The following is a 15,523-nucleotide window of genomic DNA, read 5'->3' as shown; positions in this document are numbered from 1 at the left end:
ATAGGCTGGAGCAGGGACACAAAGAACTTTCCCACAGGTCATGTGACTTGCCAATAACCCCTTGGATGTTCACGTATTCATGGGTGTGAAAAATCTGTTTATAGTTACTTGTTTTACATATAAACTAAATGTTTGGTGTTGTTTTTATACTGACTTTTCCAGGAATGCAACTTCTGAGGGGAGCTTGTAATTTGACTTGTCCAGGCCTTCCATAAAAGTTGTGTATTTGCTGTTTTTATAAAGACATCGGTATAACCTGTGGTATGCATGAGCCCCGAGTGACATCAAGTATCCACTACATTTGGACGATTCCACAAGGAGACGCAAGTAACCGACCACTTCATTATGTTTTCTCATATGCACCGCAAAGCTTACATATAGAAATATCGTATTATCGGGGCACCTAGGTGGCTCAGTCGTTAAGCGTCTGCCTTTGGCTCGGGGCGTGATCCCAGGGTTCTGGGATCAAGCCGCACATTGGGCTCCCTGCTCCGCTGGGAGTCTGCTTCTTCCTCTCCCACTCCCCCTGCTTATGTTCCCTCTCTCACTGGCTGTCTCTCTCTCTCTCTGTCAAATAAATAAATAAATAAAATCTTAAAAAAAAAAAATCGTATTATCAGTAGTAACTTTCCCTGTAAAATTCTCCTTCATTTTAGTTAGGGCATTCTATTTTTCTAGAAATTTTGTAAGTTAGATAAGTTATATTATAAATGAAATTCATTTCACAATATAAAAAGGGCATTATAAAGTTTTTGTTGCAAGAAGGAGATAGTCGTTAAAGTATTATATAAAACCCCACTTCTCAAACTAGGCCATTTTTTTTTTTTTAAGATTTTATTTATTTTGGCAGAGAGAGAGTGAGAGAGAGCGCATGAGCGCACAAGCGGGGGTAACGGCGGGTTCCCCGTTGAGCTGGAGCCCAATGCAGGGCTCGATCCCAAGACCCTGGGATCATGACCTGAGCTGAAGGCAGACGTTTCACCTACTGACTGAGCCACCCAGACACCCTAGGCCATTCTTTATAACAAACCAGAAGGATGGATGGATAGATAGATAGATAAATAAAAGATTAGGCCAATCTTCTTAAAGCATCAATTTTATTCAAAGACTTTTTGAGAAGTAAGCATATCTCTCACTATTAAGTAACTTAAAACATTTTACTATGCAAAAACGTAGATCTGTATTATGGATTCAATGCAAAACTAGCAAGAATTCCAATAAAACAGAGACACTGTGTGAAAAGATGAATTGGGGGAAGCCACTGGACATCAGGATCTGGGAGGAAGGCTTCACTAATCTGCTTCCATCAGACCCGTGACTCTCACCTGTACTATGAATTGAGTCCCTCGGTAAGATTTACTTTGAACAAATCCATTCCCTAACACGAGAGGGACAGGAAAGTGTCAGAAACCTTGGGCCTGGTGCACTCCCTGGTGAATGTTCCAAAGTAGGTGTTCCCCAGGCAGGTGGTATACTGCCTTGTCCTGGAGGCTGCAGACCTGACTGCCCCAGGGGTGGCCCTTGTCTAAAGCCCAAACGGACTCACCTTTTTGGTCGTCAGGATGCCCTGGTTGCTCTCAGGGTGGGCAGTGATGGTAAAATGGTCCCCGTCATCACCTTCCAAGATGCGGTAGGTGGCGCGCCATGCCGGTGAGTTGGGGGCATCCAGATCAGTCACCGTCAGCCTCTGCACTTCATGGCCTACCATGTTCTCGGGTACGCGGGCCTCGTACTGTCGGTGTGGGAAACACAGCATTGTCAGAGCATAGAGATTAACCGCCCACCCTAAGACTGTTCTACTCTTCGCCAGCTGTGGATCCTACCTGCAACTCACGCTTTCTGGGACCACCCAACCCGCCCACCAGGGTTTCAGGACATACACAGATGCAGAATGTCCTCACAGCTGCTGGAACAGACCACAGGGATCGTGGGCCTGCTTGTCCTACACCCAGGGGCAAGATATTCCAGTAATCTCACTAGGTCTGGGTGCCCTGAACCCTGCCACGTGTGGCCTTCTACCTAGCTGAGATCAGAAAGGTATGAAAAGGGTGGCAAGAAGGACGAGGGCCTGATTGCTATGCAGCATGGATCAGTAACGATTTTGGAAGTTCTGGAATGGTGGCAAACACTGGGAACTCAGCTGCTCAGAACAAATTTTTAATCAAGCCTAAATAACGTTCAGTAGCCAGAGTTATCTAAAGATGGAAGGGGGATGGGTGTCATCTTGAGTGGCACTGAGTCCTCTGTCACTGGTGGTGTAGACAGCATTTACTGGGTGAAGGACGGTAAGTATAGGTATGAGGCAAATTCTAAGTTTCCTATCAACAAGGATTTTTATTTCTGTCTGTCCTTCTTTCTTTCAATAAACTCTAACCCCAACGAGGGGCTTGAACTCATGACCCCGAGATCAAGAGTCACATCCTCCACCAACTGAGCCAGCCAGGCGCCCCTTAACAAGGATTTTCATATGGAGCACTTAGGTACCAGGGATTGCATTAGGAACTGTACAAACATTATTCCTTCTAAAACTCAGAGCAATGCAGCAGGTAATATCACTACCTCCATTTCACAGATTAGGAAACGGGGCACAAAGAGGTTAGGTAGTTTGCCTCTGGGCACACAGCTAGTAAGAGGTGGGGCGGGAAGGGAAGCAACGTGAGCTAGTTCCAGAGTTTCATCAGAAAGGAAAACCTGAGTCCTTCATCATCTGCTGAGGGAAGAAGTATCGAAAGGGCACTTACCTTCTGAGGATCAAACACAGGAGCATTGTCATTGGCATCCAGGATTTCCACTACAGCCACTGCTGTGGTGGTAGAACCATCCCCGTCCATATCTGTCGCCTGGATGGTCAGTGTGTACTCGGGGACTTTCTGGGGAGGAAAGGAGAGTTCAGGCTGAGGGGCTCCTCACAGCCCTCCCAGAGGCAGAGCCCTGAGTATATGTGGAGGGAAGGGGAATGTCTCTCCCTCTCACAGTGTTCTCTTGAATCCCTGCCCCACTGCTCACCCAGGAAAGAACAGAGGCAAAGGGTGTAGGGGGAGGGGAAATACAGACCCAAACTGTTCTCCTGGGCCAACCGGGGGTGCAGTCTGGGCATTGCCCCCTGACCCTGGGCGGATGCAGAATGGGAGCTTTGAATGGGGATTTGGGCAAAGGTATTAATTAGGAAACAGTAGGCAACTCCAATATCCATGGAGCTAATTCTACTTTGTAGCACACAAGGGACGAATCTGGGCAATGTGCATGCTAAATGAGCCATTCTGAGAGGAAATGAGGAAACCGACAGAAAATATCAAGCGCCCGCATTTTATAGCTGCCTCCTCAGCCTTAACGAGATCATTTGGCACCATGCCAGTGGCTCCAGAGAGCTGTAGGACATCAACACGGGAACACAGCAGCAGCCAGTCCCAGCTGACTTGGATTCTCACAGCTCTGCCTTGGGCTTTGGGGGCATGGACAGGGGCTTCTGCTCTCGAGCGTTTAGTCCCCAGCCTGAGCAAGCCTAGGCAGCACTTCCCTAGGAGCCACTCACCTCCCGGTCCAGGCCACTGGAGATGACGCTGATGGTGCCTGTGCTCCGGTGGACAGTGAACATGAGGTCATGCGGGTCCTTCGGCTCTTGGCTATGGATAGAGTAAGCAACCACTCCATTGTAGGTGTTGATGGCATCGTCCTCATCTGTGGCTGTCACCTGCATCACAGAAGTGCCTACAGGGGAGAAGGAATGAGTGAACATCCTTCCTTCCCAGCTCCAGTTCCAGCCTTGCCCACTTCTGGAACTCTGAAGAGGCTCCACCCTGCTCATCGACTTGCACCCATCTTCCACTTTGTGGCAGACTGCTAGTTGGTCCATTTCCATTCTCCGCTTCTTTCTTAGAAACAAAATTCTCAATCATTTTAAGTTGAGCACAGGCCTGCCTGGAACAAAACTATTTCCCATGCCTTCTTGCAGCTAACTACGGCCTCGAGACTAAATTCTGACAAATGGGATATATAACTTTGGGGGAAGTGCTTTTCTGAGGATGGGGCTTATTCTCCACCACTCATCCCCCACCCCCCGTCCAGGTGTAATGGCTGGAGCTCTAGCAGCAACTACATGGTAATCTTGGAAATAAAGCCCAAATAGCAGAGCAATGAGAGAGAAGGGGCCTAGGTCTCCCACACTTTAAAGCACCATTCCAGCCTTGATTGTCCACCTCTAGGCTTCTTGAATATAGGGAGAGAGTAAGGTTCCATCTCATTGAAGGTACTATTGTTCTTTGGGGGATTTCTATATTGGCAACCTAACCAACTCACACTTCTTGAATTCTCCACAACTCAGAGGAAGGAAGAGAACCCGTCCCCACCAGCATGTGTCTTTAGGTCATTATGTGCTATATCTAATCTTCACAATTCTTTATAGGTAACATTGTTCCTCTTTTCTTCTTTCTTTCTCTTTCTTTCTTTCTTTCTTTCTTTCTTTCTTTCTTTCTTTCTCTCTCTCTCTCTCTCTCTCTCTTTCTTTCTTTCTTTCTTTCAAGATTTTATTTATTCATTTGAGAGAGAGAAAGCAGGGGGAGGGACAAATAGACTCCATGCTGGGCACAGAGCCTGATGTGGGGCCCTGATCCCAGGACCCTGAGATCACGACTTGAGCCGAAATCAAGGGCTGGACACTCAACCAACAGAGCCACCCAAGTGCCTCCATTGTTCCCATTTTCAGATGTGAAGATTGAGGCTCAGAGGTCAAGAACTTGCCCAGGGTCACAGGTAAAAAGGCAAATCAAGATTCAGATCTAGATCTTTGTAGTTCCAAAGCTAGTGGTTCCCAAACCTGGCTGATCATCTGAGGCTTCTGGGAAATTTTTAAATATACAGATTCCAGGCTGTACTCTAGGATCATTTTTTTTTTTTTTTTAAGATTTTATTTATTTATTTGACACAGAGAGAGAGACAGCCAGTGAGAGAGGGAACACAAGCAGGGGGAGAGGGAGAGGGAGAGGAAGCAGGCTCCCAGCAGAGCAGGGAGCCCGATGCAGGGCTAGATCCCAGAACCGAGCCGAAGGCAGATGCTTAACGGCTGAGCCACCCAGGTGCCCCCCTAGGATCATTCTTATTCAAGGATCTTGGGATGGGTGGGAGAATTTGTATTTTTAAGATGATCCCAGGTGATCTGATGCACAGCTGAGGAAATCAGGTATGGAGGGTTCTTTCAGCCTTTAGGGGGTCTGGTCTGACTTCCAGATGGTTACAGAAGATGACCCAAGGCTAGGTCTGGGCCCAGCAAACCTCCCCAGCTATCCGCCTCGCCCCCCAGTCCTCTTACCAGGTAATACCCCTTCCAAGACACTCCCTCTGAAAACTTCCTGGGTGAACTTGGGCTTGTGGTCGTTCTGGTCTGTGACAATGATGGAGATGTTCATGGGGTCTTCCACTGAGGCACCATTCTCTGATACAGCATGGCCAAAGAGCTGTGGGTGCACAGGTGTGGGGTCAGCCCAGCCCCACCCTCCCCACAGGGCCCTGCTTCTTTTTTTTTCGGCAGGGGGTGGGGGGGCCTGCTTCTTGTGGGATGCTACAGGCTACTTGCCTCATACTTCGCAATCTTCTCCCGGTCCAGTGGCTTATTCAACAACAACCAGCCTGTTTCCTTCTCTATGGTGAAGACGCCCTCAGGGGGACTGTCTGCTCCAGGCCCTGTGATGCTGTAGAAAATCTTGGTGCCTCTGTCCTTATTAGATTTGAGCTGGAAGCAAAAGAAAATAGCTGCTAAGTCTCAACTATCTTAGGACAGCAACAAAGGTGTGAAGGGGTGGAGAGGCCCTCCTTTATCAGAAACTGCTCCGTTACAGAGGCTTCCAGGAGCAAGAAACCTCATCAGCAGGCCCTTGGATGAGGGTCCCTGCACCCACCAATGACTCTGCGGAGAAGACGCAGTCATACCTGATTCAGCCTCTGGGGGAAGGGGCCCTTGCCATTCTCAGAGACAGATATTGGTGGAACCACCCATTCTCTCTTGCGTCTTCGCAAGACACGGTTGGCTGGGGAGATCTTCAATGCTTTCCTTTCCTGCAAGGAGAGAAGACCCCTTAAAGACATGCGAACAGCTGGAAGATACCCAACATCCTCTCACTTAGAGAAATTAAGGGTGAGGAGAGAGAACTAAATGGGTTTACTGCAAAAGACAAATTGAAAATAATCCCAGGTGTTCACTTATAGAGAACCAATTAAATACATGTTATAATACTTCCATCTACTCAAACTGCTATACTGCTCTAAAAATGAGAAAGTCCTGGCACGAAAGATCTTTGATAAATGCTGTTAAGTGAAAAAGAACAAGGTATACTAAACTATAATATTGTTTAGTATTTTATTTAACAATTTAACAAAGTTAACACGTATCATCTTCTGTGTGAAAGGGTAGGAAAATAAGACCAGGTATTCATAGTGGCTCATATATAAACACAGTATGGGGGGAGAGATACAAAAGAAACTAATGACAGGGTTATCTGTGAGAAGGGGACAGGCAGTATATTGACCTATTTTTTAAGTGCAGAAAGAAGATGCAGACATGTGAATAGTATACTAGCTTTTGCATGAAAGAAGAAAAAGAGTCTATTTGTGTATCTGTATACATATATAAAATATATAACAATGTATTTAATACAAACAAATATAGAATATATAAAGAAATTTTGGTAGAAAAAAACTGGTAACAGTGGTTATCTGTGTCTTGGACAGGGCATTAGGTAGATGCAGAGAAACAAAGGAAGGTTATTCATTGTGTAACTTTTTAATATTTTTTAAATTTTTGAACCACGTGGATATATTAGCCCTTCAAAAAACTAAAAGAAAGAGTGCCTAAGTGCCTCAGGTGTGTCTTCCCAGAGGCTCATGGGATTGGCAGCCCTGTGCTGGAATCACCTTCCCTCAGGGTTTAGCCAGATGATATGGGAAAGAAGGAAAGGGAGATGGGAAAGGGAATCCCAGGGGAAAGCCACAGGGCGGATGCTCACAGGGCAGTTTGCCCCACAGGCCTGACTCTCTGGCGCCCCTAGTGAGAGTTTGCAAACTGCGGGCAACTGAAGGCCAGCACTGCCTCTTCTCAGGTGGTACATGGTTCATAATGGCCACGGAAACCTCGAACTCCTGGCCAGCAGCAAGTTGGGCATGCATGGAGAGCAGTTTTCTTCTGCCTTGTGGTTGCCCGGGGTGTTTTACCTGGACTGTTCTATCACTTGGCACAGTGAAATCACCATCAGTGCTAAGCAGGGCTGTTGACTCTTGCCTGGGGCAGTCCACGCAGATCACTGTGGGGAAGGAAGAAAGAGAATATGAGGAAGGAGGGGGCTTCTGGAAGCTACCTCGGGGGAAGCAACACTTGACAACAGTCCTCTGCATCAAGGACTGTTCCAAGCCGGAAGGAGACCTGGCTTTGGTCTCCATTGTGATAAAATAAATACGAATTGCAGATGGGGCTTCCAACTTTGGTCTCAAGAGGGAGGATCACTTTGTGGTTTGTAAGCCAAGCCCCTTTCTTTGCTCATGACTCCAAAGAATCAAGATTTTCAGCATTTCGGAAGACTATGAGTCTACCTACATGTAATATGCATCCGGCTACCTGGTTACCCACACAGATCATTCTGGACAACCTCTAGCTGTTTCAGTTTATCGTGCTCCCTCGGAATCCCCCTGCTTGGCCACCCTTTAAATAAGCACCCTGAGGTGATAACTACCATTCACCAAGCCAGAGACCAGGCCCATTTCATCCCTACAACTACCTTAACCACCAAGGTAGGTATTAGCTTCTTTTCAAAGATAAGAAAACTGAGATTCAGAAGCCACATCAGCCTGACTCCAAGGTATTCGCTAGAGAGTGTTCTTACCCACCCTTCCTTGTGGCCAAGCATGAAAAGAGGGCACCTAGGGCACACCTGGGCCCTTCAGCACCATGCTCTGACCCCTTGGTTCCCTGATGCTGGCCCAGACACTAGTGTGCATCATTAAACTAGGCTGCAGCACGACAAGGCCCATGGAGACAGTGCTGTGCCACAGAAATGTCGGCATAAGGCCCCCCAACTATGTTTTGAAAACTTGTCCTTTAGTCTCAGATGACGAGAATTGGTTTATTTTTCTCCCTCTGCTGCTGCCACTCCTTTCCTCCTCTCTGATGATGATTGTTTTAAAAAAATCCTTCCTTGGGGCACTGGGCTGGCTCAGTTGGTAGAGCATACAACTTCTGATCTTGGGGTTGTGGGTTCGAGCCCCATGTTGGATGTAGAGATTACTTAAAAAAAAAAATCCTTCCTCCAAATAAGAAAGAATACAGATTACTTAAAAATAAAATCTTTTAAAAAGTCATCTCTACACCCAATGTGGGGCTCAAACACACCCTAAGGCCGAGAGTCGCAGGCTCTACCAACTGAGCCAGGCAGGCATCCCAACAGATGAGTTTTTTAACTACAAAAGCAATGTGAACATGACAAAGTATTCAAACAGTATGTGAGTGTAATATTAAAAAGAATTCTTTTTTTTTTTTTTTTTGTAGTCACCACGCCCAGCACAGAGCCCAGTGCAGGGCTTTAACTCATGACCTACTGAGATCATGACCTGAGCCAAAACCAAGAGTTGGACACTTAACCAAATGAGTCACCCAGGCGCCCCTAAAAAAGAAAAAGAATTCTAAATGATAAATATCCAGATATAAAAACTCCTAAACCTCAACATTAAAAAACAAAGAACCTTAAAAGACATTTGTCCAAAGAAGATACGCAAATGGCCAATAAGCATGAAAAGATGCTCAGAATCATTAGTTATTAGGGAAATGCAAATCAAAACCACAGTGTGATACCACTTCACACCCACTAGAAAAACCATTTTTAAAAGTGGGGGGGGGCGGGTGGAGAATAACAAGTGCTGGCAAGATGGGAAGAATTTGGAATCCTCTGGCATTGGGAATGCGAAATGGTGCGGCTGCCATGTGAGAACTTGGTGGCTCCTCAGAAGGTAAACATAGCACTAGGGTATGATCCAGCAGTTCTACTCCCAGGTGTACAGCCCAAAGAACTGAAAGCAGGAACACAGACACCTGCACACTAATTTCCATAGTACCATTTTTTGGTAGTTGAAAGGTGCAAACAACCAGTGTCCATTCGGAGATGAACAGATAAACAAAATGTGGTATACCCATGCAAGAGAACACTATTCCAAAAGTAATACAATTCCGACAAATGCTACAATATGGACATCATACGTGAAATAATTGCCAGTCACAAAAGGACAAATACTGTAGGATTTCACATATACGAGGTACTGAGGATAGTTAAGAGAGCAAGTAGACTAGAGGTTACCAGGGGCTGAAGAGAGGGGCAAATGTGGAGTTACTGTCCAATGGGTACAGAGCTTGTTTGGTATGATGAAAAGGTTTTGGAGATGGACCGTGATGCTGGTTGCACAACACTGTGAATGTGCTTTAACACCACTGAATTATTTACTTTAAAATGGTTAAAATGGTCAACTTTATGTTATGCATATTTTACTTCAATAAGAAAAAACAGCAGAAGTCTGATGTGGGAGTGTAAAATGGAACAGTCATTTTGGAAAACTGTTGGGTAGTATTTACCAAAGCTAAATATACACATTCCCCAAGACCTAGCAATTCTGCTTTGCAGTAGGGACCCAACACACACGCGCACACACACACACACACACACACACTCACTCACTCACCCGAAGGCATGTGTTATAATGTTCACAGCAGCACTGTTTCTAATAGTGAAAAACTGGAAACAGCCCAAAGGTCCATCAGGGAGGAATGGACAGAAACACCATGGTATATTCACATAATGAAATGAATCAACCACAAGGACAGATGACCACGTGGATGAATCTTACAAACCTACTGCTGAATAACAGAGGCTAGATGTAGGAGAGGACCTAGGTATGACCACATCGACATGAGGTTCAAGAAGAGGCACAACTAACCTAGGTGAATGAAGTGAAGACACGGGTCATCTTTGCAGAGAGGGGTCAGTGAATGGAAGGGGGAAGAAGGGAGGCTTAAAGGCATTCAGAGCTGCCTTCAGCTCCCCAGAGCCCAGCGCCACCTCCCTAGAAGCCAAGAGCTCGCACACAGAGGCAGAATCTGGTGGGGGAGGCTGGAATGTGCCCGTGACAAAGAGAAGATACTTAGAAACCAGGCTGTCCCCTTGACGAGGTCCCCATTGAAGAGTGGTGGACTCTGACATGCTTGGCCAGTAGGATGGGGAAGAGCGATCTAGGCCTGAGTCAACTCCAGAGGGTCCTGGAGGTAACGAGACTCCCAGAGTGACCCTGCCCTTTGCCTCCTGCACACAGCTCTAGAGACCCATCTTCTGAGAAATCTGGCTTTCCCGAGGACTAAAAGGACCAAGAATGATATATGGCAAAGGTGAAATCACCTTAATAAAGGGCAACAATTAAATAATCTATGGAACGCTTACTCCACGGATTATTTATCCAACTATGCAAAATGGTATTTATAGTAAAGTTTTTAAGTTATCTAGGGAAGTTCTTATGCTATGAAGTGAAACAAAGTAAGCAGAATGTATAAAGTCCTATATAATTTATGCAACTACGCACATTTCAAAAGACTAGAAGAAAATGAACCTTTCCAATGACTGGGGTTACCAGCAACTTCTTTTTTAAAATTTCTTGTCAGATTCTTCTCTAAACATGAATTGCATCGTTCTCCCCACCAAACTCATCTGTTGAAGTCCTAACCCCAAGCACTTCCAAATGTGACTGACTGTATGTGGAGACAGAACGTTTAAAGAGGTGACTAAATTAAAATGATGTCATTAGGGTGGGGCCCAAGCCAATGTGATAGTGTCCTTACAAGAGGGAATCTGAACACAGTAACAGAGCGAAGAGAGAAGACAGCCATCTACCCGCTAAGGAGAGAGGCCTCAAATAAAACCAACCCTGCTAATGCCTTACTTTTTGTTGCTTAAGCCCCTGACTCTGGGTCACTTTGTTACAGCAGCCCTAGCCAACTAATGCAACCTGCACCACTCTCAGGAGTCGGGAGTCCCTCCCCTCCTGAGTTCCTATTAACAGCTGACATTTAAATACTTTCTTATTTAATCCTCACCAAGCACCCTATGAAGGAGATTTAAAGTACATTTTCTAGAATGTGAAAACAGAGGTTAAATGAATTCACTGAAGTTGCATAGCTAGGAAACAGAGGAGCTAGAAGTGTTACCCAGACCTTCATGGCCTGAGTCATTTTCTTAACCACTATGGTTGTTCTGTCTCTCTGATACACCAATAGGTTGGGGTTTTTGTTTTGTTTTGTTTTGTTTTGTTTAAATCTCTTCCTTACCTCCCATTACCTGTTCTCCTTCTCCATCTATTGCAACAGCAGAGTTTGACTTTTAGATGCCCAGTGAGACAGTATGATATTTGGAGGAAAGCACTAGACTTCGGGAAAATAACAATATCACTCTCACAGGGTTGATGTGAAGATTAAATGAGAATATAAGTAAAGGACTGATGAATAAGAGTGCATGTTAGGGTCTGCCTTTGATGCAGTTAAGGGACAGAGACCCGGGGAAGCATTAACGTTAACTTGCTTGGTGATCCTGGGTAAAGCACTTGAATTCTGTGGGTCCCAGAATCAATTGTTTGCTGAAGTTTTATGCCTGAGGCCTGCTTTCCCCTGGTTTAAAAAGAGAGATGCATGCTATTAGAGTTAATTCAAAAGTAGTAGGACCAAACACACTTGCTCCTTAATATAATAAGAATAAGAAAAGCATAAAGGGAATACCTAAAACTCCTTAGGTGACTCAGCATTTCTTAAAGGTGTGTTAAGGATGCATACAAAGGTCCCTCAATGCCATTAGTTGGGAACAACAATATGCTGAGGCAGAAATTGAACCAACTTATTACGAATTTAGGTTTTTTCATTTGGAAGGTGGAAATTAGACTTCACAAAGCCATTTTTTTTTTAAGATTTTATTTATTTATGTGACAGAGAGAGACAGCCAGCGAGAGAGGGAACACAAGCAGGGGGAGTGGGAGAGGAAGAAGCAGGCTCCCAGTGGAGGAGCCTGATGTGGGACTCAATCCCGGAACGCCAGGATCACGCCCTGAGCCGAAGGCAGACGCTTAACGACTGCGCTACCCAGGTGCCCCTTCACAGAGCCATCTTGAACATCAATTAAGATAAAACCCCAAACCACAAATCTGTGAACCCCAGAAGCTTACACAGACTCTTATAACACACCAGGAAGCTAAGGTTCAGAGGTGAGGATAGCCCAAGGTCACACAGCTAGTGAACGGAAAATGGAGATAGAACCCAGGGTATTCAGATTGTAAAGCCAGTTTCCTCAACGTAGCGGTTGATTCAAGAGCTAGCTGAGTGCTTCCTAAGTGTCCAACATTCTTCTAGAAACCAGGGATGATGCATCAGGGAACAAGCGTCTATCCTCAAGTACCTTTACTTTATTTTATTTTTAAGGATTATTTATTTATTTGAGAGAGAAAGCATGAATAGGGGGTGGGGAGAGGGAGAAGCAGCCTCTCCACCAAGCAGGGAGCCCTGTACGGGGCTCGATCCCAGGACCCTAGGATTATGACCCAAGCCGAGGCAGACGCTTAACCAACTGAGCCACACAGGCGCCCCTCTCAAGTACCTTTAAATTTGTACAGGATATTGCCTCCTGTCCAAAATCACCTTTCTACTAAACTATTCAATGATGCATTGATTGTAATAGCAAAACCCCAGACAATCCCAATGTCCATCAATAAGAGATGAACTTTGTATTATGACACCATCTATACAAAAGAACACTACGCAGCCACACAAACACAAAAAAGCTAATCATGATGAGGAAGCTCCTACGTATTGATATGGAAAGATTTCTAAGACATACAATTAATTTAAACAAGAGATAAAGATCAACATAGTCTATATTAATATGCTAACATTTGTATTTTTAATTGTGTTTGAAAAATCCTCTGGAAGGTGACCCAAAAAAGCTGGGCTTACAGGTGGAAAAACCAGCAGGTAGGGAACAGGGATGAGATTTTTTTTTTTTTTTTTTTTTTTTTTTACTGACTACACTTCTAAATTCTGACCTGCATGAATGCATTAGCTATTCAAATACTGATAAAAAATTAACAGTCCCGGGGCACCCGGGTGGCGCAGTCGGTTAAGTGTCTGGCTCTTGGTTTCAGCTCAGGTGGTGATCTCAGGGTTATGCAATCAAGCCCTGTATGGGGCTCCACGCTCCACACCGAGTCTGCTTGAGAGTCTCTTTCCCTGTCCCTCTGCCCCTCCCACTTGTGCGCTCTCTCTCTGAAATCAATCAATCAATCAATCAATCTTTAAAAAAAATTAACAGTCCCATTTCCCATTCTCAAAACAGCCTTCTTCCTAAGGGAAGGTCTTCAGCTAGCAGAGGGTTGGGTGGCCAGATAAGTCTGTTAGCTGTTTCCCCTAACAAAACACTATGAGGTCTCCATCCTCTCCTATCAGGTTATCCATTTAGAGGCTAATGGATTGACGCGCCCCCTATCAGAAGCCTTAATCCCCCAAACTCTGAAAGTTTCCAGGAACCCAGAAACCCTCTCCCTGTTTTCTACGAAATCTGCCCCACCCCGCAAAATGCACAGGACACTTCAGTGTCCTGTTGCTGGCACATTTCCATTATCCTATGGTTCCAAATATTTATAGTTGGCTATCCACCTATTGTTAGAGAGGACAGTGCCAACAATCAAGGAGAAGTCAACAGACATGCACTCCAAGTGTACGTGCCTCCCACTTAGGCTGCGTGTTCTCATTGCATCAGAGGGCCTGGCCCCATCAGCCTTAACCTGCAGTCAGTGGATACAGAGCACAACCCAGGGGCATGAGTCAGGCAGGCAGGAACAAGCCTCAACCCACTCTGCCTGAGACACCTAGCTAAGTGTTTTCCTATCCCATTCCTTAGAAAATAACCTGCAAGGTGAATATTACTGCCCCCATTATGACAACTCAGAAAACAAGAGGCTGCCTGGAACTACAGTGCCTCAGGAAGCAGCTGCAGAGAGGTAAGTCCAGTATACAAGGCCGCATAAGTAGGAAGCAGTAGGACCAGATTTCAAATCCTAAAGGCAGGTAAATGACGAAGAGCATGGGATTTACAGTCTCAAAGACCTGGGCTCAAATCCATATTGTGGGCGCATATGGAAGCTGTTTCCTCATCTGAAAATGGAAATATTACTACTTAACTCTCAAGATTATTTGGAGCGTTAAATAAGATAATGTTTATATGCTCTGAGTACTATTTCTAGCTCACAGCAAGCCCTCAATAAAAAGCACCTCACAACTACTCACAACTAATTTAGGTTTCTGATCCTAACTCTGGGCCTCTCCCTACACCAAAGAGAAACCATCTCTCAAAGTGGGCAAGGGGTCAGAGACAGCCAAATGCTTTACCTGAGGGATGAAGCACCAAAGCAAGGAGATACATAGGACCGAAGAGCCTGATCGGGAGCTGGCTCCGTCTGCATTAGGAGAGGACTGTTTGGTAGGGGTGCTCTATGGTTTACGGGGGGAGGCAGAGGATGGCCACCTTACAGACAAGCAAAACTGCCCAGGGAAACTTGCTGAGGCACGTGTAGGAACATGAGCAGTTTTTTCTGTAAGCCATGAGTCATAGAGAGGCTGGCAAATGGTAAGCCCTGGGGCAGATCATTACAACTTCCTCCTAGATGTTTCCTGGCACCACTGGCTTGGATTACTGGTTTCAAAATGAAATTGATCTGAAACCAGGTCTCATCATCACTCATCCCCTTCTACCCCACCTTCTAACAGCTAGTGAAGTAAGCCCATTCCTGACTGTAGCCTAGCTCCACAAGGCCACACATCTTGGCCAAGACATGAGAGCATGAATGGGCTTGTGTCAAACTTTTTCCGAGGGCAAGTTGGTGAGCACTGATGAGCACATGGGGCAATAGTTCAGACCTTAAGACTGGAAATGACACCTAAACAGAGTTCTTCCGCATCCACCTGGGACCTTAAAATCATTTAACCACCCTAGACTCAAGAAATTCTGAATCACAAAGCTAATGAAGCTGATGGAGAGTTAAGTATTTTAATATAAATTGATAGCTTTCAGCATTGAGCCTAAGTACACAATTCCTAGAATATTGTTGGGGAAGGGAGTTAGTAACTTGAGACTGCTTCTAGAGAAATAATAATCAGAGCTCTGTGTATCTGCACTACATAAAAAGACATCCAATGGAACCAGGAGTCCCTGGCCTGTGCTCAAAGCTCCTCTCTAAAGACCATCCTGCCAAGCCTGGCCTTAGATCCTGAACTGGCACCACTATAAAAGTTGGGTGAGAAGAGTCAAGTCCCCGGGGTACGAGAGCTGTTGAAAAAAAGAAAGCTTTTTAAGTAGACTTATAAGAACTGACGGATACTGGGCTGAGAACACATTCCAGTCCTGCTTTTAAGGTTGGAATTGCCTAGACGCCTCCCCACCGCCAAGGGAACACCCTTGAAGGTCAGGATCTT

At 45.4% G+C, this 15,523-nt stretch overlaps 1 protein-coding gene across 1 annotated transcript in view; it reads right to left on the bottom strand.

Annotated features, from left to right (window-relative positions):
* The window catches only part of CDH3 (cadherin 3), a 43,409-nt gene that overhangs the window by 13,060 nt on the left and 14,826 nt on the right, over positions 1-15,523 (bottom strand). Inside the window, exons 3-9 of the mRNA XM_026495090.4 lie at positions 7,201-7,289; positions 5,923-6,048; positions 5,570-5,725; positions 5,306-5,450; positions 3,533-3,708; positions 2,742-2,870; positions 1,547-1,732 (exon numbers count right to left, since the gene is read on the bottom strand). Coding sequence (XP_026350875.1) covers positions 1,547-1,732; positions 2,742-2,870; positions 3,533-3,708; positions 5,306-5,450; positions 5,570-5,725; positions 5,923-6,048; positions 7,201-7,289 — 1,007 coding nt within the window. The remainder of the gene's footprint in view (positions 1-1,546; positions 1,733-2,741; positions 2,871-3,532; positions 3,709-5,305; positions 5,451-5,569; positions 5,726-5,922; positions 6,049-7,200; positions 7,290-15,523) is intronic.

The sequence above is a fragment of the Ursus arctos genome, unplaced genomic scaffold (genome assembly GCF_023065955.2).
Source record: "Ursus arctos isolate Adak ecotype North America unplaced genomic scaffold, UrsArc2.0 scaffold_19, whole genome shotgun sequence".
Classification (NCBI taxonomy): Eukaryota; Metazoa; Chordata; class Mammalia; order Carnivora; family Ursidae; genus Ursus; species Ursus arctos.
Note: the sequence above shows the minus strand (reverse complement) of the source record. Positions and strands in the feature narration are given on the sequence as shown.